At 50.6% G+C, this 27,368-nt stretch overlaps 1 protein-coding gene across 1 annotated transcript in view; it reads right to left on the reverse strand.

Annotated features, from left to right (window-relative positions):
• Bltp3a (bridge-like lipid transfer protein family member 3A) overlaps positions 1 to 27,001 on the reverse strand; it is a 39,327-nt gene extending 12,326 nt beyond the window's left edge. The window contains exons 1-8 of the mRNA XM_051153460.1: positions 26,864 to 27,001; positions 7,017 to 7,179; positions 6,883 to 6,921; positions 6,236 to 6,327; positions 3,449 to 3,638; positions 3,068 to 3,208; positions 2,450 to 2,620; positions 1,446 to 1,656 (exon numbers count right to left, since the gene is read on the reverse strand). Of these exons, the coding sequence (XP_051009417.1) occupies positions 1,446 to 1,656; positions 2,450 to 2,620; positions 3,068 to 3,208; positions 3,449 to 3,638; positions 6,236 to 6,327; positions 6,883 to 6,921; positions 7,017 to 7,179; positions 26,864 to 26,907 (1,051 nt within the window). The 5' untranslated portion in view covers positions 26,908 to 27,001. The remainder of the gene's footprint in view (positions 1 to 1,445; positions 1,657 to 2,449; positions 2,621 to 3,067; positions 3,209 to 3,448; positions 3,639 to 6,235; positions 6,328 to 6,882; positions 6,922 to 7,016; positions 7,180 to 26,863) is intronic.
• Between the last annotated feature and the right edge of the window lie 367 nt (positions 27,002 to 27,368).

Here is a 27,368-nt window from a genome sequence, read left to right on the forward strand (position 1 = left end):
CTTCTGCCACAGCCTCCAGAGCACTGGGATCACACAAATGCGCACTGCGTGGCCTCTCCTAGGCTCAAAGGCCACAGTCACACTCCAAGCCCCTAAGCAACACTGGGAAGAAACGACTGACCACACAAGATGACTGTTTTAATAGTCATTTCCTCTGGGAGAAAAGCCATATCCACTGCCACTGCTCATGTCTCCTCTTAAAATGGAAGTGGAGTCACTGCAAGACCAAGGAAGAGCAAACAAGAGAGGCAGCACCACCTGGTGGCCCAGGAAGAAAACAAGTGTGTTCCCCTGAAACTGAACCGTGGTTTCATTACAGGAGCTAATACACAGCAGCACACGCACAGCACTCACGAGGCCCTGAGTTCAACCCGAGCACTACCAAAAGAAGTCAGGAAATAAGAGGAAGCAACAAACCCAGGCTGCGGAGAAGCCAACACAGGAGGAAGAGCTGCCGCCCGTGAGCAAGAGAAAGTGTAAGCAAGTAAAAGGGAGGGACAGCGCTCAAGGAGTGAGCAGTGAGCCAAAACCAAACCAGTGGCTGCCTGCGGGCCCTGAAGCCAGCCGACTATCGCACTTCAGCCTGGCAATGGCCTTGAGATAAATGAGCAAAGACAACTCTACTTAATTTCATAAATGAGGATATTCAAAGAAGTTAAGCAAAAGGTTACTGGCTTCTGCAGGGATCATAAAAACAAAGTCAATCATTCTGAATAAATATAAATATACATGTGTGAGGCTATTTTAAGTATGCCACTAACATAACCTCTGTACACATCTAAGTACAATACATATAATCGAAGGAAGGATTGAGACAGGGTCTCTCTGTGAAGCCCAAGCTGTATTAGAACTCACTCTGTAGACCAGGCTGGCCTCGAACTCAGAGATCCGGCTGCCTCTGCCTCCTGAGTGCAGGGATCGCAGGTGTGCACCACCACATCTGACTATCACAACAGCATTAAAACAACTCAAAGTTGTGAACACTCTGGCTCTAGGTGGGCTGGGGGCTGTTTAGTATACATACAAGGTCTGGAGTCAACCCTTACCTCCAAAGGAGGCAGGAATCTGAAAACTCTGAGGTCCCTAGAACCCTCTACCAGTGGTTCTCAGCCTCTGGCCACCACCAGCATGTCTCTAGAGACTTGTGTAGGCAAAGTGTAGTCTAGTTGGGCTCAGTCCTTGAAGATCCACATTAGCAGGTGGGTACTGTGTACCAGGTGGGTACTGTGTACCAGGTTGGCCCCGTCACACTCTGCAGGCTGGAGAGCACTGCCTCCTGCCGACAGAGCTACCACAGCACAGGAGGGCTGGCTCCCACACAATCCTGAGACGAAGGGAGCTAACTGAAGGCTGAGTGCCACAGCATCTGCAGAAGAAACCTTCATCCTAAGCTCTGCGCAGGCAGACAGTGACGTACAGCCAGCCGGGCTGAGGCCTCGTGGTACCTGGCTCTCGGGACTGGCTGTCATCACAAATGTGCAGGTCCAGGCGGGAGATGAGCAGGTGGTAGGAAGACTCCTTTACATCAAACTTGTCGAAATATTGGCTGAGGCGGCTACTGCTGCTGCCGCTGCCGCTACTGCCACCGCCGCCGCCCTGGCTGCCACCAAATGCCTGGGCCCAGGTCTGCTGAGCACTGGGAGCAGGAGGGGTGGTCTACATGTGACAGAAAGAGAAATGTCAGTCAGGGGCTGGAGAGATGGCTCAGTGTTGAGGGCCCTGGCTGCTTTACCCTGGTTCAATTCCCAGCACCCACACGGCAGCTGACACCTGTCTGTAACTCCCATCCCAGGGGATCCAACACCCTCATACAGACATACAAGCAGGCAAAACCACCAGTGAACATAAAATAATTTTCTTTAAAGTGAAAAATAAAGACAGATATCAAAGAGAGGCTCCTCCTGATGCTTTCTGTAAGCCTGGGTCTACAACTTGAGAGCGTCCCTTCTATCTCCTAACTGTTGTCCAGCCTCTCACTTAGCACCACCCCAAGAAAGCAACTCAATCTCCATGGAGCCCGCCCATAACAAGTCTAGGAAGTATCCAAGTGAGTCCTCAGGCTCAGATGCCCTCCTCCCTCTTGCCTACCAGGACAGGATTGACCTGGGCCACCTCGTCTAGAATGCCCTCCCTGAGTTAAGTGCACTGTCCTGCTGGGTGGGCGGCGCCCCTTCTCTGTGCTCTTGACACAGGGTTTGCCTGGTACAGCACCTGGCACACATGAACAACTTGTCAACTGTCTGCCCTCTAAGACAGTAAGTCTCAAGGGCTGGAAGGAAAGGCTCACGCCACTTCCTTGTCCAGAGGCTAGCACTCCATCGATGTACAGGAGGGAGCCAGTGAGTAGAGCCAGTGAGAGAGCCTGGCACAAGCCTCCACCTGTGGTGAGCTCCGCAAGCCGCCCAGAAGCCTTGAGTGGCGGCACCGCTTGGCACAGCTCAGCTCTAACCTGCGCAGGCTCAGGCGCCAGGCCCTTCCTCTGCTGGGCCGACTTCTCCACGGCCTCCCTCAGCGATTCTGCATACTTCATCATCGCCTTGAGCTGGGAGTCAGTCAGCACCCAGAGCAGCTCATCCAGCAGGAACGTCAACTTGGAGGCAACCACATTGCAATCCTTGGTCTGAGGGCACAGAGAGCATAGTTGTGGTTTGGTTTTTTAGTTTTTCAAGACAGGGTCTCTCTGTGTAGTCCTGGCTGTCCTGGACTCACTTTGTAGACCAGGCTGGCCTCGGACTCACAGAGATCCGCCTGCCTCTGCCTCCTGAGTGCTGGGATTACAGCCATGTGCCACCACGCCCTGCTCAGAGAACACAGTTTAGCACCTTGCATCTCTCAAGGCCTCAAAGAGGCTTCCCAGGCATATTTCTGCCTTCCAGGAAGTGAGAAAGAACCATCAAGCATGTGGAAAGCCTATTTCTTACAGACTAACTCAGGTTTGCGTGACTACAAAAAGCACCAAACAGGACGATGAGAAGCTGCTCTCCCACGGCTGGGGCCAACAACACTGAGGACAGTGGCAGAGCATCCGTGCTACCCTGAGTTTTCACGGCAGGGAGCACACACTCACTCTTCTCTTGAGGGCTATCCGGATCCGGCCTTGGTTGGTGATGAGCCTCAACGGAGTGGTAACTGGGTCCTGCTCGCCATTCTCTGTGGCATCTGCCTCAACTCGAAGCGTCTGCCAAGTTATTTCCTTAAACGTCAAAACCTGGAAGGAAGGAATGTACAATCCCTTGATTCTGCAGGTGAGATGACAGGAGACAGGAGAGCTATGGGCCTCGCCACTGCTCTCGGCTAACGACAGAAGGCAGTGGGTCTGTAACTGAGCAGCAACAGCAACTGAAAAGGATCCTGGGAGCTCCAACCAGGAACAGCGTCCTTTAGGGGTTTCTCCTACTCCGCATCCCCCCTCCCCCATTCACCCCACTTAGAATGCTAAGGCTGTCACCTCTCCTCGGAGGGGATCAGTGATGCGGGTCAGACGCAGGTCACTCTGCTGCCAGCTGGGGTTGACACTATAACCCTGGAGCTGCCACAGTTCAAAAGAGGCGTGGAAGGCCCTGGAGTGGATCTTGATGGTGATGGAATTAACAACGATGAACATCCCCTCCACCACCTTCTCGGCAAAGCCGTACTCACTGCAACGAGCGAGGGGACAGTGACCACAACGAACACGACTGCTTGCTTTTCCTTCTCTCCTTCTTGCTTTTCGCCTCTAAATTGTTTGGCTGGTGTTTTTCTTTATTCTGTTTATGTGAGTGCACTGCCTACATGTATGTCTGTACATCACATGCTTGCCGTGCCCCAGAGTCCAAAAGAGGGAGTTGGCTCCTCAAACTGGGGTTACAGGCAGTAACAACTGCTAAAGACAGAACTCAGATCTGCTACGAGCAGCCAGAGCTCTTAACCTCAGAGCCAACTCTTCAGCCTCTAAGTTTCTCTAAAATCTTCAAAGACACAGAACACTATAAAAAGGGAACAGGAAGATAAAAGAAATACAGGCAGGTCAGGGGGAATAGCATTACCTCTGCTCAAGGATGCTCCCACCTCCACCCTGCCTCATGAAGGCATGAGAGCCCTTCCCCGAGAAGCCGGAAATGGCAAAGAGAAAGAAAGGAGAGAGAGAGAGAGAGAGAGACACGGACAGACAGACAGCAAGACAGAGACAAAGACAGAGACGCCTGGAAGCCCTTGGGCTGTGAAAATCACAATCCTTTCATTTATTCTTCGACAGTCTCATCCCTGTACTGAATTTATTTATCTTCTCCCCCTCCCTTCCTCTCTGAGCCCCCTCCCCCTCCCTGAGCCCCCTCCCCCCTCTCTGAGCTCCCTCCCCCTCCCTGAGCCCTCTCCCCCTCTCTGAGCCCCCTCCCCCTCTCTGAACCCACTCCCCCTCTCTGAACCCTTCTTCCCAAGAAGTCTTCCTCCTGCTTCAATGAAACAGACAGTCTTCAAAGCAGAATTTCTTTTCTTTTGTCTTTCTTATTTTTATTTTTTAAGGACCAGAAGACATCCAAGGGCCTCAATCCATCCACAAGGGTTTGGTAGTAAACTGCATTGCTGCCTTGGCCAAGGGACTGTTGAGTACAGCCAATTCTGGAATCAGTTTTCCTCATAACAACAACACAACAAAAAAAATCTAGAGCCAGGCAGGGGTGGCACACACCTTTAATCCCAGTACTGGGGAGGCAAAGGATAGCTGAGAGTTCAAGGCCAGCCTGGTCTGGGACACACTGGCTCCCCCAACCCTCTAGCATTTCTGGTTCCGGTGATGGGAAACCAGCCCTCACACTTCAAAGTAGGCACTTCACCCCTGAGCATCCCCAGCACCTACAAACAGGTCTTTAAGGGGAAATGCACCAGCGCAGCACAGCTTTAATTTCAGAATTCAAGAGACAAAGACAGGCATGGTCTCAGCAAGTTTGAGGACAGCAAGTTCTAGGCCAGTTACATAGTGAAAACATGCCTCAAAAAAAGAGAAAACAGAAAAAAAAAAAAAAAAAAAACCAGGCGTGGTAGCACACACCTTTAATCTCAGCGCTCTGGAGGCAGAGGCAGGCGGATCACTGTGAGTTCGAGGCCAGCCTGGTCTACAAAGTGAGTCCAGGACAGCCAAGGCTACACAGAGAGACCCTGTCTCAAAAAACAAACAAACAAAAAAAAAAAAAAAAAAAAAAAAGAGAGAGAGAGAGAGAGAAAAGAAAAAAATTGAGAGGTTATATTCCTTTAGAAAGGGAAGAAGCAGGGCTGGAGAGATGGCTCAGCAGTTAAGAGCACCGTCTGCTCTTCCAAATGTACTGAGTTCAATTCCCAGCAACCACATGGTGGCTCACAACCGTCTATCATGAGATCTGGTTCCCTCTTCTGGTGTGCAGGTGTACATGCAGGCAGAGCACTGTATACATAATAAATCTTTAAAAAAAAAAAAAAAAAAAAAAAAAAGAGAAAAGAAAGGGAAGAAGCAGCCCCTGTCCCCACCCACAAAAGAATGTGAATACAGGACATGAAAGAAGCATACAACAGGTTAACAGCACAGGAGCTTCCCTAAGCCGCTCAGAAGTTGACCCTTTCTTCCAAAGCTGAGCTTTCCCATACCATTATCACCTGGTGTTTATGCAGAGGAACAGCACACCACACACAAGCACGTCTGCATAGTCCCAAAGGCCAAAAAGGACAAGGGAAATGACCTTCCCATGAGTGGAAACCTGGGCGGGCATGGTGGCACAGCCTGTAATCCCAGCTCTTGGGAGGGAGAGGCAGAAGGATCAGGAGTTCAAGGGTAGCCTGAGTCCAGGCAGCCTGGACTACCTAAGACGTTTCAGGGGCTTGGGGGAGGGCTGTATCACACCATATAACAGATGAGTCTCAGTGCTGAGCTCTGTGCCCCCAACGTGAATAGTGCTGTAAGTAACATAGGCAGGTATAATACGGCACCTGGGATTTGCTTTCAAATCCTGGAGTACAGAGAAAAACAAGTTGGCAAAATTTTGGTAATTTTTGAGGTTTGATACTTGAAACATAAGGTTTGATATACTAGTCTATCTGCTTTTAGTTGTATGTTTGAACTTTTCGGTAATGAACGTTTTATTTTAATCCAGGAAAAGTGAGGCACACTTTTAACTCCAGCATTCGAAGGCTGAATTAGGAAGACTGTAAAGTCTGAAACCAGCCTGAGCTGCAGCGCGGGACATCAGTCAATCAGTCCTTCATCTCTACCTGGGCTGACAGAACTAACCTCTGTCCTGAAGCAAGGGCGATGGGAGACTGCCCATTGGGGGGGCGCGGGTCCTCACAGGTTTTCATCTCCACCTCCACCTTATCCAGACACTGAAGAAAAAATACAGAGAACTGAGTGTCTCCACACAGAAATCACAGAGCATCAATCAGGAGGACAGCAGTGCTACAAGCCACCCGAGCCAACACAGCCCGCACTGCTTTCCTGTCTGGACCCCAAAGGAAATTTAAGGATAGAACTTAAGCAGTAAAAAAAAAAAAAAAAAAAAAAAAAAACATTATTTAGGGCTGGGGAGATGCTCAGCAGTTAAGAGCCCTGGCTGCTCTTCCAGAGGCCCTGAGTTCAATTCCCAGCAACCACATGGTGGCTCACAGCCATCTATAACGTGATCTGGTGCCCTCTTCTGGCCTGCAGGGGTACATGCAGATGGAACACTCACATAACACAAAATAGACAAATCTTTTTTTTAAAAATTATTTAAAAAACAAACAAACACCAGGCGGTTGGGCACGCTCTTTTAATCCCAGAGCTTTGGAGGCAGAGGCAGGACAATCTTGGGAGTCTGAAGCAGCCTGGTCTACACAGTGAGGCCATTTGTCTCACAAAACAAGAGAACAAGATGACTTTCAAGTAGAAAAGGCCCTTACCAAGCAGATCGGATGTGTCTTCAACTTGGTCCATTGGATCTGAAAGAAGAAAGGAAAGACAGGCCTGTGACGGCTCCCCTCAAGTAAACATGCATCAGGCTCACGACAGCCACAGCCCCGGGGCCCACACTCACGCGGATGGAGGCCCGGTTGCAGTAGACCCTGGTGATGGCTAGCCAGGTGGGCAGTTCCAGCACGTTCTGCAGAGCCTCTTCATCCAGCTCCAGGTTGCTCAGCTGGCCCTCTCCCTTCAGGGTGCTCAAGTTGATTTTGTCTGGAGAAAGATTCTTCGTGAACCTGCAAAGAGTGAGAGTAAAACACCCTTGTTTCCAGAGCAACTGTTAGTCACCGCACGGTCTCCACGGAAGGCATGAGATGAGACTGTACTTGTGACAGTCCCCGTCCCCGTCCTACTGACAATGTTGTGGGGAGTCTGAGGAAGTTGCTGGAGGAGTAGCAATACGGCTTCCCCACATCAAAGTCCCTAAAGACAGAGCGGCCAGGCTAGAGGTATGTACAGCCGTGACCCCATCACTTGAGGAGTGTTGGTGATGATCCAGGCCATGATGAGCCTGAAGCCAGCCTGGGATGCACACCACCCAGCCCCAGACGACAGAAAACAAAAGGTGGCAACTAAATAGAAACACAAAACAACTGTGGATGATACTTAAGCGCTTTTCTTTTCTAATTTATTTATTAGCATGCGTGCACATAATTCATGTGTTTGGGCAAGTGTGCCATGATACACATGTGAAGGTCAGGGGTCAATTTATCATGCATGGGTCACCAGGCTCCAAGGAAAGCATCTTTCCCCTCCAGTGGCCTCACATGGCTCACACGGGAAGAGAACTAGTGGAGCTGGAGAGATGGCTCAGCGGTTAAGAGCACTGCCTGCTCTTCCAAAGGTCCTGAGTTCAATTCCCAGCAACCACATGATGGCTTGCAACCATCTACAATAAGATATGGTGCCCTCTTCTGGCCTGCAGGTGTTACACGCAGGCAGAACACTGTATACTAAATCTTTTTAAAAAATAAAATAAAATGCTGGCTTGCTCTTTCAGAGAACTGGAGTTTAGTTCCCTGCACCCACATCAAAATGCTCACAACTACCTGTTAATTCCCTCTTCCTACCTGAAGAGCACCCACAAACACGTGCACATACCAACACACACAAATAATGAAATACATCCTAAAAAAAAAAAAAAAGAAAACCAGAATTCCCCCTGCTCACCAGCTGTGCCACCCTCACTGAGGCACCATGCTGACTGTGTGCTAAGGCTACAGCTTTCCCCAGCCTACAGACTCCACTACTGACCTGTTAGAACCCACCAGTAAAGACCCACTGCAAGCACTCGGGAGGCAGAGCCAGGTGGATCGCTGTGAGTTCGAGGCCAGCCTGGTCTACAAAGTGAGTCCAGGACAGCCAAGGCTACACAGAGAAACCCTGTCTCAAAAACAAAACAGCAACAACAAAAACAAAAAGGAGGAGGAGGAAGAAGAAGGAGGAGGAGGAGGAAGAGACGTCAACCACCCACTACAATCAATTATCCGCCAGACCCAAACAGTTATAGCTCATTAGACTCAACCAACGACTTTCCAGAACCAGGAAGTATGACTTGCCCAATCCAACTCTTGATCTACTAGACTCAAGTAGTGAAGACCTAGTAGATTCAGTCACTGACCTACTAGACTCAAGTAACCAACTGGGCCAAATGGTGACACAGTAGAATACTATTGATCTGAGGTTTGAAACCATGTGGGACAGTATCATAGGACATAAAGCAACTCACAGGAACCAACTGGCATGATAAGCAAAGCAAAGAAAGCAGCGCCTGTGGCCGAGGCAAGGGGCGCACAGGAGGCTCCAGCTGCACGGAGACCTCAGGCCTGCTGCTTACCACAGACAGCTGCTCAGGAGGTTCTAAAGCCCCCACCAGCTCCTGCTATGTGCGCACGGTGCTGGAGAAGCTAGGCCCCTAGGGTCCCTGGCACTGCTCTATGCTTCCGAGAGTACGTAGCTCTACTCAGTGCTCACTCAAGCCACTTGTCAGGACCAGGTGCAGAGTGGATGCAAGGGATGAAGCAGGGTCTCCCTCCAGGACGGAAAGCAGGCTTGTCTGCCACGGACTTCAGAAGTTGCAGTCTCCAAGCTCACACACACATCTTTAATCCCAGCACTTGGGAGGCAGAAGCAAGCAGATCTCTCTGAGTTCAAGGCCTGCCTGATCTAAAGAGTGAGTTCCAGGGCAGCCAGAGCTAAACAAACAAACAAAAAAACACCCTGTCAAATAAAAAACCAAAAATCAACAAAACAGTTCTTTAAAACCAACAAAGTACGAACCAGCTTTGTTCTTTAAACCAGAGACCAGCTTTCTACTGACAGGTCCTTTCCTCTGAAAACCAGCTTGCCACAGTGGGAAAACGATTCCTTCTTTCCCTGAAATGATGGCCTACCCACAAGCAAACAAAAATGGAGTGAGAAAAAGCCCATCTACTTGAAACACTTCCTAAAGAACAGAACAAGAGAAAGCAGGGGAGGACAGCAAGTCCCTCTAAGGGAGGAGGCTGCCAGGGAGAGCAGGCAGACCAGGAAGCGCAGAGTGCCTGCCATCACGCCTCCACGCCACACATAGCAAGGGATTCACAGGACCAAGTTCCCTCCTCTAGCCACCTTACTCAGCACCGAAAATCAGGATGATGGCCAGCAGGACAGGCTGTCCCCCTTACAGTGGCAATCGTGCCTTGGCTTCCTGAGTCCTGGGACGGCAGGTATGTGCTGCCGTGCCCACATAGGAAGACCTTTTGAAGAAGACAGCGAGGAGGAGGAGGAGGGCAACGGGAGGTGACTAAAGACCTAACTAATTTCTACATTGTGTCCTTTCCAAAACACCTGTTTAAGATAAAATAAATGCGCACGCCTGTAATCCCAGCACTCGGGAGGCAGAGGCAGGCAGATCTGTGTATTCCAGGCTCGCCTGGTCTCCGAAGTCCAGGACAGTCAAGGCTACACAGAGAAACCGTGTCTAGAAAACAAAACAAGACATTTCTTGGAGCTGGCTGGAAAGATGCCTCCGTGTGTGAGAACGCTCATACAGAGGACCAATTTCGGCTCCCAGCATCTGTGTCAGGCAGCTCACAACTGCTTGTTATTCCGTATCTTCAGGGGGACCCAACGCCCACTTCTGGCTTCCACGGGCACTCACATACGTGGACAAACACAAACACACACTTACATACGTCTTTTAAGAGCAGCTTCAATCTCATGGCGCGTTAACAAGTCTGCTGAAGTCGCGTATATCTCGCGTCACGTCTTCCCAGCTTTACGCTGGAGTCCTTTACTAACCCACCACACAAGTACCACAACCTGTGGGTGCTCGTCCTTAAACACAAGGACACACTTGTCTCTAACAGTTACACATCCTCCCACATATTTGGGCTCCAGAAAGTGGGTCTTGCTATAAAGTCCAGGCTGGCCTTGAACTCATGACCCTACGGCCTCAGCCCAGCAAGTGCTGGGATCACAGGAGTGCACCTCCACACTCAGTTCCTGGCACAGTATGAACTTAGAAGTCTCTCTCAGAAACAGTTAGAAGATGCTTGGGGGTGTAGCTAGTCAGAAACAACCTCCCAAGCATATCCAAGGCCCTGAGTTCAACCCTCAGAACTCAATTTAAAAAATCAACAACAACAAACCCTAAAGGGTTAGGATCTCCCTGTTTGCAGTCACCATAGCCTGTGGAGCTTGTGTAAGTGGAATAAGTTCCAATTTTTAAACATATATTTATTTATTATCATATATACAGTGCTCTGCCTGCATGTGCACCTGCTCACCAGAAGAGGGCATCAGATCTCATTATAGATAGTTGTGAGCCACCACGTGGTTGCTGGGAATTGAACTCAGGACCTCCAGAGGAGCAGTCACTATGCTTAACCTCTGAGCCATCTCTCCAGCCCAAATTCCAATTTTTATGGAAAGTTATGGTGTAATATCATCAGAAACATTTCTGAACTTCACCAAGCCAGTGGAACTAGCAAGACTCTTCTTGAGAATGTCTTCATGTCCCTGCCAGCAGCAGCACCCAGCCACCACCAGGATGCTGGCTGGTGACCGAGAAGGTGCCATGTTTTCAGCCGGGTAACGCAGTATGAAAGCAAACAGCATACATCAAACGTCAGAAGTGGACACTGCTCTTCTACGTTCTTTAAGTTGGGAGTGGGGCTTTAGCTCAATGGCAGAGTGCTTGCCTCGCCCTGACCTCCTCGGCAGTCTTCAAGCACATCAGCAGACCGCAGTGGTGGCTATGCAGCGTGCAGCACTTGCGGAGTGATGTGCTCCCAGGCAAGTTCCTCACTGAGTGCACTTACTCGAATCTAGACAGACCAGCACCCTGCACACCTCGGCTGGAGGATGTGAGCACACTGCATGGCTGGAGGATGTGAGCACACTGCATGGCTGGAGGATGTGAGCACACTGCATGGCTGGAGGATGTGAGCACACTGCATGGCTGGAGGATGTGAGCACACTGCATGGCTGGAGGATGTGAGCACACTGCATGGCTGGAGGATGTGAGCACACTGCATGGCTGGAGGATGTGAGCACACTGCATGGCTGGAGGGTGTGAGCACACTGCATGGCTGGAGGATGTGAGCACACTGCATGGCTGGAGGGTGTGAGCACACTGCATGGCTGGAGGGTGTGAGCACACTGCATGGCTGGAGGATGTGAGCACACTGCATGGCTGGAGGGTGTGAGCACACTGCATGGCTGGAGGATGTGAGCACACTGCATGGCTGGAGGGTGTGAGCACACTGCATGGCTGGAGGGTGTGAGCACACTGCATGGCTGGAGGGTGTGAGCACACTGCATGGCTGGAGGGTGTGAGCACACTGCATGGCTGGAGGGTGTGAGCACACTGCATGGCTGGAGGATGTGAGCACACTGCATGGCTGGAGGATGTGAGCACACTGCATGGCTGGAGGGTGTGAGCACACTGCATGGCTGGAGGGTGTGAGCACACTGCATGGCTGGAGGGTGTGAGCACACTGCATGGCTGGAGGGTGTGAGCACACTGCATGGCTGGAGGGTGTGAGCACACTGCATGGCTGGAGGGTGTGAGCACACTGCATGGCTGGAGGATGTGAGCACACTGCATGGCTGGAGGGTGTGAGCACAGTGCATGGCTGGAGGATGTGAGCACACTGCATGGCTGGAGGATGTGAGCACACTGCATGGCTGGAGGGTGTGAGCACACTGCATGGCTGGAGGGTGTGAGCATAGTGCATTGCTGGAGGGTGTGAGCACAGTGCATGGCTGGTCTGGCACTGACCGAAATGTTGTACGCAATGCAGAACCTCATCTTCCTCACCAACAGCAAACAGATCCCACCTTATAAGTTTCTCCAAAGAGGCAGCAAGAATTCCTTACAAGGAAGACATATGCCCAGCAAACATGGAGCCCCAGGCTGGACCCTTAGGGCCAGAACACAGTGCTACTTTTAATCCCAGAACCAGGGAGCAGACGCAGATGGATTCGGGGGCAGCCTGGTCTACACAGTGAGTTCCAGCCCAGCCAGGGCTACACAATGGTACTACCTTTAAAAGAAATGAATGAAAAAAATTCTCTAAACTCGTATTTCCTGGACCTTTTAGCAATGATAAAGAATAGGTTTTAAAAGGTGATCTAGCCAGGTGGTGGTGGCGCACGCCTTTTATCCCAGCACTCGGGAGGCAGAGGCAGGCGGATCGCTGTGAGTTCGAGGCCAGCCTGGTCTACAAAGTGAGTTCAAGACAGCCAAGGCTACACAGAGAAACCCTGTCTCGAAAAGCCAGAAAAAAGTTGATCTATGGAGAGCTGTTTCCTTATGTTATGTTATGTTGTTATGTCATGTTATGGGGGGCTGGTGGGGGTGCTACAGGTTTGCTGAACTGAGCCTCAAGAATGCGATGAGAAGTCCAAGGGGATCTCTCAGTATCTGCACGAAAAAGTTCACGGCAAACTCTAGGCCCGTCACAGAGTCGGCTAGACTAGACAGGCGATGAGTCCCATGTCAGCCTCAGGAGCCGACAGAACGCTCAAGGAACAACAGGGAATTGAATTCTTGAGTGGAGCCTTGCTGTGTTCATCTCTGTCCTCCACAGCCCCTGGCTGACTTGATCCAGTACTTGTGTTCTAACTGAACACAGTATTACGCAGCCTGGAGTCTGTTCCGGTCAAGTGTGCAAGGAAACACTTTCAGGCCATCTGTTACTGTTACTGAACACAGAGGCTCAGAGGAAACCAAGTTGGAAAACAGACTGATCACCTTCATCTCTGCCAGCGAAATGCAATCTGCCAAAGAGGCAATGGAAAGGCTGTCAACCATCCTTGCAAAACTCTAACACAATGTTAGGAAACCGAAAGGTTTTGGGTTGTCCCCCCCCCCCATTTGGTTTTTGAGACAGGTTTTTTGTGTAGCCCTGGCTGTCCTAGACTCACTTTGTAGACCAGGCTGGCCTCAAACTCACAGCGATCTGCCTGCCTCTGCCTCCTGAGTGCTGGGATTAGGGTAGTGGTGGCTCATGCCTCTAATCCCAGCACTTGGGAGGCAGAGGCAGACAAATAGTTGTGAATTCAAGGCCAGCCTGGTCTATCCTTCCTGTGCTTATTGGTTATATGCATGTCTTCTTTGCAGAAATGCCTATTGAGAGCCTTTGTCCACATTTAAATTTGGTTGCTACACACACACACACACACAAGACAGAGGGTTTCTCTGTGTAGCCTTGGCTGTCCTAGACTCATTCTGCAGACCAGGCTGGCCTCCAACTCAGGGATCCACCTGCCTCTGCCTCCCCCGAGTGCTGGGATTACAGATATGCGCCACCACACTGGGCTCTGAACCTCCTTCCTTGAGTGCTAAGGTCACTGGCATGTGGTGGTAAGGATGGGGCTCAGAGCGTCATGCATGTTGGGCAAAGTCTCTACCAACTGAGTCGTATCCCCAATGCCACTATTTCTTCAAAGATTTTTCTGTATTGTTTTATTATCTGCTGCTATGCAGCAAATCTCTCTATGCGTGTGTGTTATTAAATTCACAGACTCCATGTGTTATAATTTTGTTCAAGGAGGGGGCTCATTTGGTAAAGTGCTTGCTGTTCACATGTAAGAAGCCAAGTTAGGGGCTGGACAGATGGCTCAGTGGTTAGGAGCACTGATTGCTCTTCCACAGGTCCTGAGTTCAATTCCCAGCAACCATATGGTGGCTCACAACCATCTGTAATGTGATCTGATCATACTGTATACATAATAAATAAAATATTTAAATTAAAAAAGAAGAAGAAGAAGAAGCCAAGTTAGATTCCCCAGGACCACAGAAAGGCAAAGCACTGCCGTGGCACCTGGACCCCCAGCACCTGGGGGAAGCGGGGAGGAACTGACCCTGGGGGCTAGTTGGCAGGCAGGCTACAAACAGGTGTCTAGCCTCAGAAGAGACCCTTCCCCAAAAGGTAAGGTGGGAGAGCTACACCCAGCACTGCGCTCGGCCTCCACACGCACATAACGGGCACACACTCCCCCTTCCGGAGCTTGCCTGTGTGGGTTCTTTTCTTCCCACCCCAGGTTTTACCCCTCTATCACTAGTTAGAAGAGAAAGAAGTTGGAGGGGGGTGGGGGAAACCCCTGAATCTAATTTCTTTCTTCTTGTTTCCTCTTTGAGCATGACAAGTAACAAACCACAGCCAAGCCCGCCTCCGGGGGCCTAGCATCTATGTGTCCTCCCAAAAGTTCACAGCAACTATCTGCAGCTGGCAAAACCACAGCTCTGCCAGAGCACAAGGCAAAGCATCGTCAGCTGTGGCGGACAGGCCAAAGCAGCCCCATGCCCCCACACCTCAAATTAAAACAAAACAGATTATTTCTGTGAGGCTTTTTTTTTCTTTTTGTTTGTTTTTGTTTCTCCTCCCACCAAAACCAGGTCCCCAGGCTTGGTGGCGTCAGTACTTTTATCTACTAAAGCCACTTTGTCTCCCAGGGTCCCCTCTGCTGTGGGGACCACTACCCAGCTGGCAGAAGGAGCTGGGCTAGACTAAAACCATTCTCAGTGATGACGCTTTAACTGGGCTCTGTAAAGTGACGGTAACTAAACGCCCTCTAATGCTTAAGGAAATTTTCTAAGGGACCAAGCAAGTGTATACACTCTGGCTGTTTCACCCTGTGGTGTTTGAATGAAAATGGTCCCTATAGGCTCATATGTTTGAATGTTTGGTCCCAGTTGACAAACTGTTGAGGAAGGATTAGGAGGTGTGTTCTTATAGAACAAGCTATGTCTCTGGGGAGTGACAGGCAAGGTTCAAGTGTCTCTCCATCTCACGCACGCGCTCTCCCTCTCCCTCTGTCTCTCTCTGTCTGTCTGTCTCTCTCTCTCTGTCTGCTAGCTGGATCAGGATGTTAAGCTGTCAGTTACAGGTAGCTACAGCCCGTCTGCTTCCGCCATGATAACAGACTACTCCTCTGAAACTGTAAGCCAAGTCCTCGATTAAATCGTGTTCTTTTATAAGAGTTGCCTTGTTGCAGGATAGGTGATCCCACTATGAACTCAGAGACTGTGAACTGTAAAAACCTGTTTCTTGCTTGGTGTGGTTCAGCCTTAGCACACACCTTTAATCCCAGAGCTTCCTGTACATAGGATTTCATAAAGTTAACCTGGGGGCTGGAGAGATGGCTCAGAGGTTAAGAGCACTCACTGCTCTGCCAGAGGTCCTGAGTTCAATTCCCAGCAACCACATGGTGAATCATAACCATCTAGTGAGATCTGGTGCCCTCTTCTGGCCTGCAGGTGTACATGCAGATGGAGCACTCATACATTAAATAAATAAATCTTTTAAAATAAAGTTAACCCGAGGTTAAGAGGCAGAACAAGAAACCAGCTGACAGGGATTAAGTAGAAAGGAGGGACTCTGAGAGAGGGGTCTTTAAGACAGCATGGAGAAGAAAGAGCTTTTTAGCTCTTTGGTCTTTAACTTTTGGCTTTTCCTCCTGGGCTGTCAACTAAGCTAGCAAGCATTTGGTTTTTAGCTTTTTCCTTTGGGACGTGAGCTGAGGAGGAAGGTCAGCTGGTACTTTCTCTGCCTCTCTGAACTAGCAGGTTTTCACCTCAACATCTGACTCCTGAGTCTTTATTGGTAAAAATCGAATGATTTGGGATTTTGTTTTTTAAAACATTGCCTCAGTCATAATGTCTCCTCACAGCAACAGCACAGTGACTAAGACGCACCTGTGCTAAGGTGTCTAAACACACTGAGAAAGCGCTTGTCCCCACTCTGTATTAAATGTCTAGAAACATAATGTTGGGAGGTTACCCAGTGGTTAAAGTTCTCACCACACAAGCAGAACAGCCAGAGCACAGATGGTGGTGGGTAATCTGGGGCCACCATGTATTCAGATGTTAACTGTGTGCGCGTGCACGCTCGCTCGCTCGCTCGCTCACCCAGGGTTCTTACTGTTCTACGGGCAAATCCTCACATAACCAAAGTGATGCTGTGTAACTTTGCCTCCCAAATTATCCCTGATTGGCTAAATAAAGTTGCCCACATGCCTGGTTGGGCAGAAGTGAGGAAGGCAGAGCAAAGGTTTGAGGGCTTGGAGGAGGACAGAGGACCACAGGAGGAGGAAGAGGGGAGAGACAGGGGACGAAGAAAGCAGAGTCACCAGGGGTCAGCGCAGGGAGAAGCACGTGGGCAGGAGGAGCCTGCCTCCCGCGGCTGGAGGGACGCAGCAGACGCAGCGCAATTAGGAATGATTAGAGCAAATGGCCTGCATGTGAGGCTGGGAGACAGCAAGACAGCTGAGGGTCAGTCCGCCCAGTTCCTGTGTGAGCTGAGGGCTCAGTCCGCCCAGTTCCGGTGTGAGCTGAGGGCTCAGTCCGCCCAGTTCCTGTGTGAGCTGAGGGCTCAGTCCGCCCAGTTCCGGTGTCAGCTGAGGGCTCAGTCCGCCCAGTTCCGGTGTGAGCTGAGGGCTCAGTCCGCCCAGTTCCTGTGTGAGCTGAGGGCTCAGTCCGCCCAGTTCCTGTGTGAGCTGAGGGCTCAGTCCGCCCAGTTCCTGTGTGAGCTGAGGGCTCAGTCCGCCCAGTTCCGGTGTCAGCTGAGGGCTCAGTCCGCCCAGTTCCGGTGTCAGCTGAGGGCTCAGTCCGCCCAGTTCCGGTGTGAGCTGAGGGCTCAGTCCGCCCAGTTCCGGTGTGAGCTGAGGGCTCAGTCCGCCCAGTTCCTGTGTGAGCTGAGGGCTCAGTCCGCCCAGTTCCTGTGTGAGCTGAGGGCTCAGTCCGCCCAGTTCCGGTGTGAGCTGAGGGCTCAGTCCGCCCAGTTCCGGTGTGAGCTGAGGGCTCAGTCCGCCCAGTTCCGGTGTGAGCTGAGGGCTCAGTCCGCCCAGTTCCGGTGTGAGCTGAGGGCTCAGTCCGCCCAGTTCCGGTGTGAGCTGAGGGCTCAGTCCGCCCAGTTCCAGTGTATGAGCATATTCAAAATCTAACAGGTGTCTGTGTCTTTTGTTGATATGACAGTGGGTTAAAAAAAAACTGTCAAAATTATGTATTCTATGCATTGGTGGTAGATATTAATAGCCCTTTTACTACTACACCGAAATCCATGTAAACACCAGGCAGAGTGGCAGGCTGCCTGTAATTCCAGCCTCGGAAGGTGGAAACAGGGCACCCTCAAACAAGCTGGCCACTGAGACTTGCTGTACTTGGGGGTCTGAGTTTGACTGACAGATTCCGCCTCCACGAGTAAGTCTGAACAACAATGAACAATCACCATCAATATCAACGCATAATCACGCACAGTATGTATCCCTGCCCACACACATGCAAAGTCCTGCGCTCACACAGGCACAACACACACAGGAACATGACAAAGGAAAAACAGATATGATTGGGGCAGGAGGAATGGCTCATCGGTCAAATACTGGTCACACAGGGATGATGACAGAATCCAAATTAAGTAGGAGAAAACTGAGTCCGCAAATTTGTCCTCCGATCTCCACACACATGCTGATGTGCACACACTTTCTACAATAAATATATTGGTTTTTTAAAGACAGGGTTTCTCTGTGTGGCCCCAGCTGTCCTGGAACTCGCTCTCTAGACCAGCCTGGCCTTGAACCCAGAAATCTGCCTGCTTTAGGAGGAAATATTCCAGAAAAGAGCAGCAAGCCCCTATGCCAATATGTGTGTGTAGTCAGAGTGTGAGGTTCTTTAAAACCCCAATTCTAAGGCTGGGCATGGTGGCGCACACCTTTAATCCCAGCACTCGGGAGGCAGAGGCAGGTGGATCGCTGTGAGTTCAAGGCCAGCCTGGTCTACAAAGCAAGTCCAGGGCGGCCAAGGCTACACAGAGAAACCCTGTCTCAAAAAACCAAACAAACACAAAACCTAATTCTATGCTGTGAGCATGTTTTTGTTCCAATCCCTAGTGCAGGGCACGAGGCTAGCTCTCAGCAGGTGGCTGTGACTATGCACTAGCAGGGGCCTGAACTTTGCCAGCTGCAGATAGTTTAGTTTGGAATTCTCCCCCGGGGAGGGGGGGGGCGGCACCAAGGGACACTCCGAAGAAGAGGAGGAGGAGGGCTGCTGCTCTTCCTGCTCCTGGTTACTGCTGTTTCAGTTGGTCAAGTGGTCTCCAACAGAGAGTCAAGTAAGAGAAACTGGCTCTCCTGTCAGTGAAGGCCAACCCTGCCCTAAGATTCAATGTCCCTAATCAGTAGTAGTCTAAAGAGGGTGGGGAACAGAGGCAGAAATATAAGAACCTTATATACACATAACATATATTATAAATAAGAATGTGTGTGTGTGTGTGTGTGTGTGTGTGTGTGTGTGTGTGTGTGTGTGTCTTATATAAGAGTCCTATGCAAGCTTCAGCCACATAGCAAGACCCTGTCTCAAACAGCCATCAAAAGAAAAGTTTAAGCAGCCAGGCATGGTGGCGCATGCTGTTAGTCCCAGAACTCTGGAGGCAGAGGCAGGCGGATCTCTGGATCTCTGTGAGTTCGAGGCCAGCCTGGTCTAAAGCCTGAGTTCCAGGACAGCAGGGATTACACAGAGAAACCTTGTCTCCGCAGAAAAAACATATGAAGAGGCTGGGGGTAACCAGAAGAGTTGAAAGGGGGGAAATGACATAATTACAATTTAAATTTTAAATTTATTTTAAAAATTAAATAACATACATTTTTTGTTTGTTTTGTTTTGTTTTTCTTTTTTTTTAAGATTTATTTATCTATTATGTATACAGTGTTCTGTCTGCATGTACAGAGGGCGCTAGATCTTATTACAGATGGCTGTGAGTCACCATGTGGTTGCTGGGAATTGAACTCAGGACCTTTGGAAGAGCAGCCAGTGCTCTTAACCTCTGAGCCACCTCTCCAGCCCTTGTTTTGTTTTTCAAGACAGAGTTTCTCTGTGTAGCCTAGGCTGTCCTAGACTCTCATTGTAAATCAAGCTGGCCTTGAACTCACAGGGATCCACCTGCCTCTGCCTCCAGAGTGCTGGGATTAAAGGCGTGCATCACTACCGCCCGGCAAATAACGTACTTTTTAAAAGAAGCAAAAGCCTGGGCTGGGTGGTGGGAGCTGCAGTGGTGGCGCACACCTTTAATCCCAGCACTCAGGAGGCAGAGGCAGGCGGATCTCTGTGAGTTCAAGAACAGCCCAGGTCTACAAAGTGAGTCCAGGACAGTCAGGGCTACACAGAGGAACCCTGCTCAAAGATCTGTGGCACCCAATGCAAGTCAGACATGTTTTGTGTAATGGTTAAGAAATGCCCCTAACTCACTGTCCCTTTCTAAGTTGACATTCTGGATGGCATCACATGTTCTCAGCGTCTGAAACTGAACAGAGCCCAGGGAGCCTAGCTCAGTGACAGCATGTGCTAAGCCGTGCAGAGCTCCATCCTTGGCATCACACACAGAGCCTGAGAACAAAGAGCACATCTGGCTTACCGCAAGTAAGGTTTTTGGTTTGGGGTTTTTTTTTTTCTTTTTGTTTTTGTTTCCTGTGGGTTTTGAGACAAGGCCCCATAACTGCAGGCAATCCTCCTGCCTCAGCCTCCTAATTGTTGGGAGCCACCACATCCAGCTCTTCAAAATGAAATTAATGCATCCTCAGGAATGGCCCCAGTGGAAAACAGAAATAAGCCAGTGTTACCATAGAACCTAGAACCAAGTCCCCACACGCTTCCGTCGTGGGCGTGTGCCAGTTAGCACGTCATGTAGGATGCACTCAGGAAAACCCACACATGGTCTACAACCCAAAAGGCCAAAACCCTGCTCTTAAAGAGACTCCTAACAGGTAGGTGTGTGTACATCTGTCACCAGAAGACGTGTCCTAGAACTTTCCTACAGGCACACACTATTATTCATAATGGCTCTCACTAGGAAAACACATAATATTCAGCAACAGCAAGTGTAAGAAAATTAAATTATATTCCCATTACCAGAGTAACATACACCGGTGCAGTCTGCCCCGTGACGCAAGCATGACGACGTAAGGAAGCAGATGAGGGCTCAGGAGCTGCCGTGCCAACATGAGGACCTGCTCCCCACCAGGGGCCTTTTAGGGTGCTGTGTTCAGTCTGACCAAGCAACCCACGCAGAGCGTCACAGCACCTCCAAGTCGGGACTTTGGCCAACTTATGCTTCCTCTATACAGCGAGCTTAATGCCCAGACTAGTAACAAAACCATTATCACAAGACTGCAAGATGAATTCGCTGAGTAAACACAAGTGGTTTATTCTAAAGCAGCAATAGACGGGGAGGAAGGAGACGGACAGGGCGTGAGTGTTACGAGTTTAGCAAAGGAAGGTGACTTTCCTGCCAGGCGGCCTCTGGGAGCTAGACCTGCACCGCCCGGGGGCTCAGTGGTGGGCTGGGGTGGCCCCGGTGGTCACTAAGACCCTGCAGTGCTTTGACACTCTGGAGCACTGCCAGGCATGACCAGGAACAGCAACAGCTCAACCCAGTCAGGTTTTCTTGTCTCCAAAAGTAATTCAGACACTTCCTACACCTCTGAATTCCAGCACTTACTTTTAAAAAGCCAGACTGACGTTTTGTAGTCAGATAAATAACTAAGGTTTTCAATGAGTTTCTGAAAGCGGCAGCTGGCATTCTGCCATCTACGCTACGACCCTATCCCCAACTCCTCTGAGCTTATTTTACCACTAGTCGTTATTTTATTATTGTTGTTGTTACTACTTTGGTCTTTTTGAGACAGGGTTTCTCTGTGTAATAACCGTGACTGTCCTGGACTCTCCTAGAACTCTCTCAGCAGGCTGGCCTTGAACTCACAGTGATCCACCTGCCTCTGCCTCCCAAGTGCTGGGATTAAAGGCGTGCGCCACCACCTGGCACAATTACTACTCTTTATTAATCTACTTACATTGTCAGGCACTGTGACAACCTCATCCTCAGACACATTTTGCTAGCTCCTATTACTCTTCCGTATTCGTTTTTTAAACATTTATTACATATACAGTGTTCTGCCTACATGTGAGCCTGCACACCAGAAGAGGGCACCAGATCTCTTTATAGATGGTTGTGAGCCACCATGTGGGTGCTGGGAATTGAACTCAGGACCTCTGGAAGAGCAGATAGTGCTCTTAACCACTGAGCCATCTCTCCTGCCCCCTCTTCTGTATTCTTATGCCTGATCAACAGTGACAGAGCTGGATGGAGCTGTCCTGTCCACTCTCGCCCTTTCCATTGCAGAGCCCTGACTGACATCACATCCTGTCACACCCCTTCCTACCTGCATGATCCAAGGCCATTAAGTAAGGACTGGTGTTACACAGGTAGTGCCAATGCTCCAAAGGCTGAACAGGCAGGGTTCCCAAGAAGAGGGAGAAAAAACAAAACAAAACAAAACAAAAACAAACACTAAGAGCCTAATTTAGTGACAAATTTAATTTAGCATTTATTTATGAAACAGGGTTTCAATAAACGGCCCACACTGGCCCTAAATCCAAGACCTCCTGGCCCCAATCTCCCAAGTGCTGGGATGCTGGGATGCTGGACACACACCACCACACCTACATAATTCTGACAATGTTTTAAATAAATAATTACTTCACTTGCTAAGTAAGGCTCTTTTAATGGGTCCATTTAAATGAACATTTACTGGGGCATTAAAGGTATGCATACTGGACAAGTCATCCAAACCATGGGTGAAATCCCTGAAAGACACTAAATCCCAGCCACCTCTCCAGTGCCAGGGCAGCACCCAGCGTAGAGAGCCAGTGCCAGAGCAGCACCCAGCGTAGAGAACCAGTGCCAGAGCGGCACCCAGCGTAGAGAACCAGTGCCAGAGCGGCACCCAGTGTAGACAGCCAGTGCCAGAGCGGCACCCAGCGTAGAGAACCAGTGCCAGAGCGGCACCCAGCGTAGAGAGCCAGTGCCAGAGCGGCACCCAGCGTAGACAGCCAGTGCCAGAGCGGCACCCAGCGTAGACAGCCAGTGCCAGAGCGGCACCCAGCGTAGAGAACCAGTGCCAGAGCAGCACCCAGCGTAGAGAGCCAGTGCCAGAGCGGCACCCAGCGTAGACAGCCAGTGCCAGAGCGGCACCCAGCGTAGACAGCCAGTGCCAGAGCGGCACCCAGCGTAGAGAGCCAGTGCCAGAGCGGCACCCAGCGTAGAGAACCAGTGGCACACACCCGGCACGGTTCACGCAGGAGCCTTGCACACTTCCCAGCTTTCCTCCTTCACATCAGCCTCACAGGCCACACAGCTGCAGCTCCTTTCCTGCTTGTGGTGGTGAAAACAAAACATATCAAGGTCACATGCGACTGAGCACTGAGTCCAGGGTAAACAAAGGCCCTGGTAATTCGGCCTTTCCAGCCAGATCTACAGCCTACTCCTCCGTGGGGGGCCTGAAGTCACAGCCTAAACATGACCTCTTCCTCCTCACCCTGACCCCCAGGAAATCAGAAACAGCACACTATTCCTACTGTACTTAAAACAAAAAAAGGCTTTCTTCTCTCAGAGCTTGAAGACAGAGTTTGTTGCCAGCTTGGGTTACATGACGCCATGTCTGGAAAAAATAACAACGGCTTCAGCATGTATCATATCACTAGAAGCTCATGTTCACAGAAGGTGCACGGAACACGTGTGCGCATAGGGCAAGTGACCCAGGGTTAGAAAACAGGCTGTCACCCTCCTTTATCTTCTGGACAAGTCACACAGCCTTGCTAGGCTCGCCTGCTCAGGACAAAGCGAGGGGCTGCAGCCAGGTATAGTGGTAACGCCTTTAATCCTCACCTGGGAAGCGGAGGCAGGGGAAATCTCTGTGACTTTGAGGCCAGCCAGGTCTAAATATCAAGTTTCAGGACAGCCAAGACTACACATACTGAGACCTTGTGCCCAAAGAAAAGAAGGAAAAGAAAAGAAAAGGGGGGAAAAAAGAAGGGGGAAGGAAAGAGGGAAGAAAAAAGGAGAGGCGAGGACAAGAACTGGACTACAGCAAGGATTATTCATTTATCCCAGGATGCTTTGAGAGACTCAGGTGTGTGCACTAGGCAATCACAACTCTCACAAAAACTTCTCAAAGAAATTACCTGCCAGCACACAGGAGGTAAGTAGCAGCGGGGTTGCTGTGAGTTCGAGGCCAGCCTGGTCTACAAAGCGAGTCCAGGACAGCCAGGGCCACACAGTGAAATCCTGTCTTGAAAAGGGGGGGGGAATAGAAAAAAGAAAAGAAAGGTGTAAAAGCAATTTTATTCTCCTGGCTCAATTGTTATCTGGGAGGCTAACTGCCTCCTCCTGCTAACCTAGGCCTAGTCCTGGAAGCTTCTAGCCTCTGTACAATCTAACCTAGGCCTAGAATGTTTCAGCCTCCGAGACTTACTGCTTAGTGAGCTCACTCTTTCTTGTTCTGAGCTCTGGGCTGGCTGGTTTGACTCAACTGTTCTGACTCAAACTCTTTATCCAACCTGGCTAACTCTGCTCTAATGTCATGGCTCCTTCAGTCTTCACCTGAGTTCTCTCTCTGCCACCCAGCTCTCTCTCTATTTCTGTCCTGGTAAAACTGCCTCTAAAGTAGCTTCCTTTTCCCCTCTCTTCTTGGAAGAGTTAGGTGTATCCTAATCTGTCAAATCTTTTCTGATTCGTCACCTTTTCTGCCTCTGAACTCGACATCACTTTCAAACATGGGTGCTTCCTTCTACAAACTAACTGTACCTTCGTTTGGCATTAAAAGCATGTGCCACCACGCCTGGACCTAAGCTTTTCTTTACCTGATACTTGTTCTATACCAGGCTGGCCTTGAACTCAGATCTGTTTGCCTCTGTCTCCTGGATTAAAGGCGTATTTATATTCTATCCGTTCAAATAGACCTAGAAGGTCTTTGGATGTGATCTCTTCTCAGAGCAGCCATGTTCTAATTGACACTCCTCTACGGGGGGGGGGGGGGGGGGGGGGGGGGGGGGGGACACTACCTGAAGCCAGGCACGGTGGCAAGAGCCAATTATTCAAGCACTCGGGAGGTTAAGACAAGAAGTTCATTAACTCCAGGCTACCTTGGGCTACAAAGTGAGGGAAGAACTGTCTCAAGCCAGAGACGAGAGAGAAAGGAAGGGTCAGCCTGAAGGGTCAGCAGGTAAAAGTGTTTGCCGTGCAGTGTCACCCAAGTTTGACCCATAGGACCCACGTAAAACTGGAATTAGAGAACTGACTCCCCAAAGTTGTCCCGAAACCTCCACATAAACACTGGTTCTCCTGCACCTTCCTGCATACCCACAAGGCACACACACTCAATAACAAATAACTGTTGTTGTTTTTCTTTCTTTCTTTCTTTCTTTTTTTTTTTTTTTTTTTTTTTTTTTGAGACAGGGTTTCTCTGTGTAGCCTTGGCTGTCCTGGACTCACTTTGTAGACCAGGCTGGCCTCGAACCCACTGCGATCTGCCTGCCTCTGCCTCCCGAGTGCTGGGATTGAAGGCGTGCACCACCACTGCCCGGCAAGACAGGGTTTCTTCATGTAGCCTTGGTTGTCCTGAACTTTGTAGAGCAGGTTGGACTTGAACTCAGAGATCCACCTGCCTCTGCCTCCCGAGTGCTGGGATTAAAGGCGTGAACTATCACACCCAGCTGTGAAATAATCATTTCTTTAAACTGTATAAAGCAGGTACAGCGGCAAGCTGTAATCCCAGCACCTGAGAGGCAGAGGCAGGCAGATTTTTATGAATTCAAGGCCACCTTGGTCTACAAAGCAAGTCCAGGACAGCCAAGGCTACACAGACAAACTTTGTCTGGAAAAAAAATAAAAAATAAAAAATAACAGGACTTGGTGGTGCATGCCTCTAATCCCAGCACTCGAGAAACAGGCAGATCTCTGTGAGTTGTAGGCCAGCCTGGTCTACAAAGTGAGTTCCAGGGCAGCCAGGACTACACAGAGAAACCCTGCCTCAAAAAAAAAAAAAAAAAAAAGAAAGAAAGAAAGAAAGAAAGAAACACAACAAAAACAGAAACAAACCAAAAGAAGCAAATGACAAATTATCAGATATATGGTGTTTTTCTAGACAGGTCTATGAATGGTACTAAACTGTCACACAAGTTATGACCCAAAATTAAAATACCCTGTGTCCTACTGAGTGCTTACTTTCTGTGAGGCTCTTAAGTCTAACCTTTGCAGCACAGACTAGCTCTACCCTGTTTGAAGATGCTGAAAGTAACTGCTCTAGGAGCTGCCCTCAGGCCCAGGGGTGTGTAAGGTGCCTAACCAAAGCCGTACCTGCAATCCAGCTGAAAAAGCCTAAGATCACAGAAGCCAGTGTCGCCCAGGAAAGGCGGGACACCTGGTGGGGAATAGAGTCTCACACGCTTTTGCCACATACAATGAGAAGGTGAAAGGAAACATCAACCCAAGCCTTGGGGTTCCACGAAGTGGACTGGCCACCCACCCATCCACACCCGCGCACGCACTCACACCTGCCCACCCATCCCTCCTGAACACTACTAGGCACTGTGCAGTCAAACCCTGGATCACATAGCTACTCAGTCCACCTCAATTAACAACCATCACCAGTCCCAGGAGACAAAGTCCGGGCCGTGGTGGCTCTCGCCTTTAATTCCAGCACTTGGGAGGCAGGAGGATCGCTGAGTTCGAGGCCAGCCTGGTCTACAAAGCGAGTAACGAACAGCCAGGGATACACAGAGAAACCCTGTCTCGAAACCAAAAATGAAAAAAAAAGAAAAGGAGAGAAAACGAATTGCATGCTAGCTCCAATTTTTGCAGCCACCAGTTCTAGCAAATTCCATCATCCCATAGTGAGCAGGAATCCTTCAAGTATAACTGAAAGTTGTCTGGCCAACCAATCTCTCAGGTCCCAAACACCAAGCCGACAAAGCCGACAGAACTGGCTTAACAGAAGACTACAGCGCACAAGTGGACACTGGCTGATGATTAAAAAAAAAAAAAAAAAAAAAAAACTCCATGACATCTTAAAGGGAAGGTTGCTGAAACTTTATCCCCACCTCCACAGACCTTTCTCCAGTTAGTCTGTGTAATGAGAAGAAAGCGGATAGATCAAGGAGGGAGGTCCGAAAGGACAACGCGAGGCGAGCCTTGGGTGAAGCGCTAACATCTTTTCAAGGGTGATGCAACAGGGTCAGCAAGGAGAGGAGGAGGAGCTGGCTCCACAGAAGAAGAAAGCCAGGGTCGGCGCTGCTAGCTAAGGGGGACGTGGGAGATGCAGCACCGGGCGCGGCTCGGGAGGCGGGAAGAGGCCCGGAGGGCTGCGCGGCGGTGTTCCGGAGGAACCGGCTGGCCTGGCTGGGCTCCGTGCCGGTCAGGGAGGGAAAGGGCCGGGTGACCAGCGCGCAGGGACTGGGGGGGGAGAGACCGGGCGCGGGCGCGACGCAGCGCTCACAACGGCCGGCGAGAGTTGAACCGGAGCCGCCCGCCCCGCCGAGCGAGCACGGCCTGAGGGAAGCCGGGGGCTCGGGAAGGGACCCGGTACGCGGGGTGGCGCTCTCACCGGGACAGGTGCTTCAAGATCTGCTTCTTAATGATCCCGGCCATGCCGCAGCCGCGGCCCGCGAGGACGGCAGGCGGCCGGGCAGCCGTGGCCTCCTCAGTGCTGGAAAGGATCACCTCCCCGCGGCGCGGGCACCGACGACCGCCATGGCGCTCTGTCGCCCCTGCCGCAGCGCCGGGAGCTCCGCCACGCTCCCACCCACCCGCGCGCACGGCGCCGCCGCCTCCCGCGGAGGACCACCGCGACCGCACGCCGCCCTCCCGGCTTCCCCGTGGCGAGGCGCGCGGCGAGGGGCGGGGACGCGCGCGGCGGCACAGGCGCACCCGGTGAGGGCGGGGCGGCGGAGGCTCACGAGGAGAAAGTCGGGGCGGCGAGGGGCGGGGCCTGCGCGATGACGGGTGGGTTCACCGTGCGAGGAGCTGGGTGAAGGCACAAACTCTCAGGAGGCAGAGGCAGGTAAATCTGAGTTTGAGGCCATCCTGGGCTATATAGGGAGTATATAACA

This window comes from Acomys russatus, chromosome 11 (assembly GCF_903995435.1).
Source record: "Acomys russatus chromosome 11, mAcoRus1.1, whole genome shotgun sequence".
In the NCBI taxonomy this organism is placed as follows: Eukaryota; Metazoa; Chordata; class Mammalia; order Rodentia; family Muridae; genus Acomys; species Acomys russatus.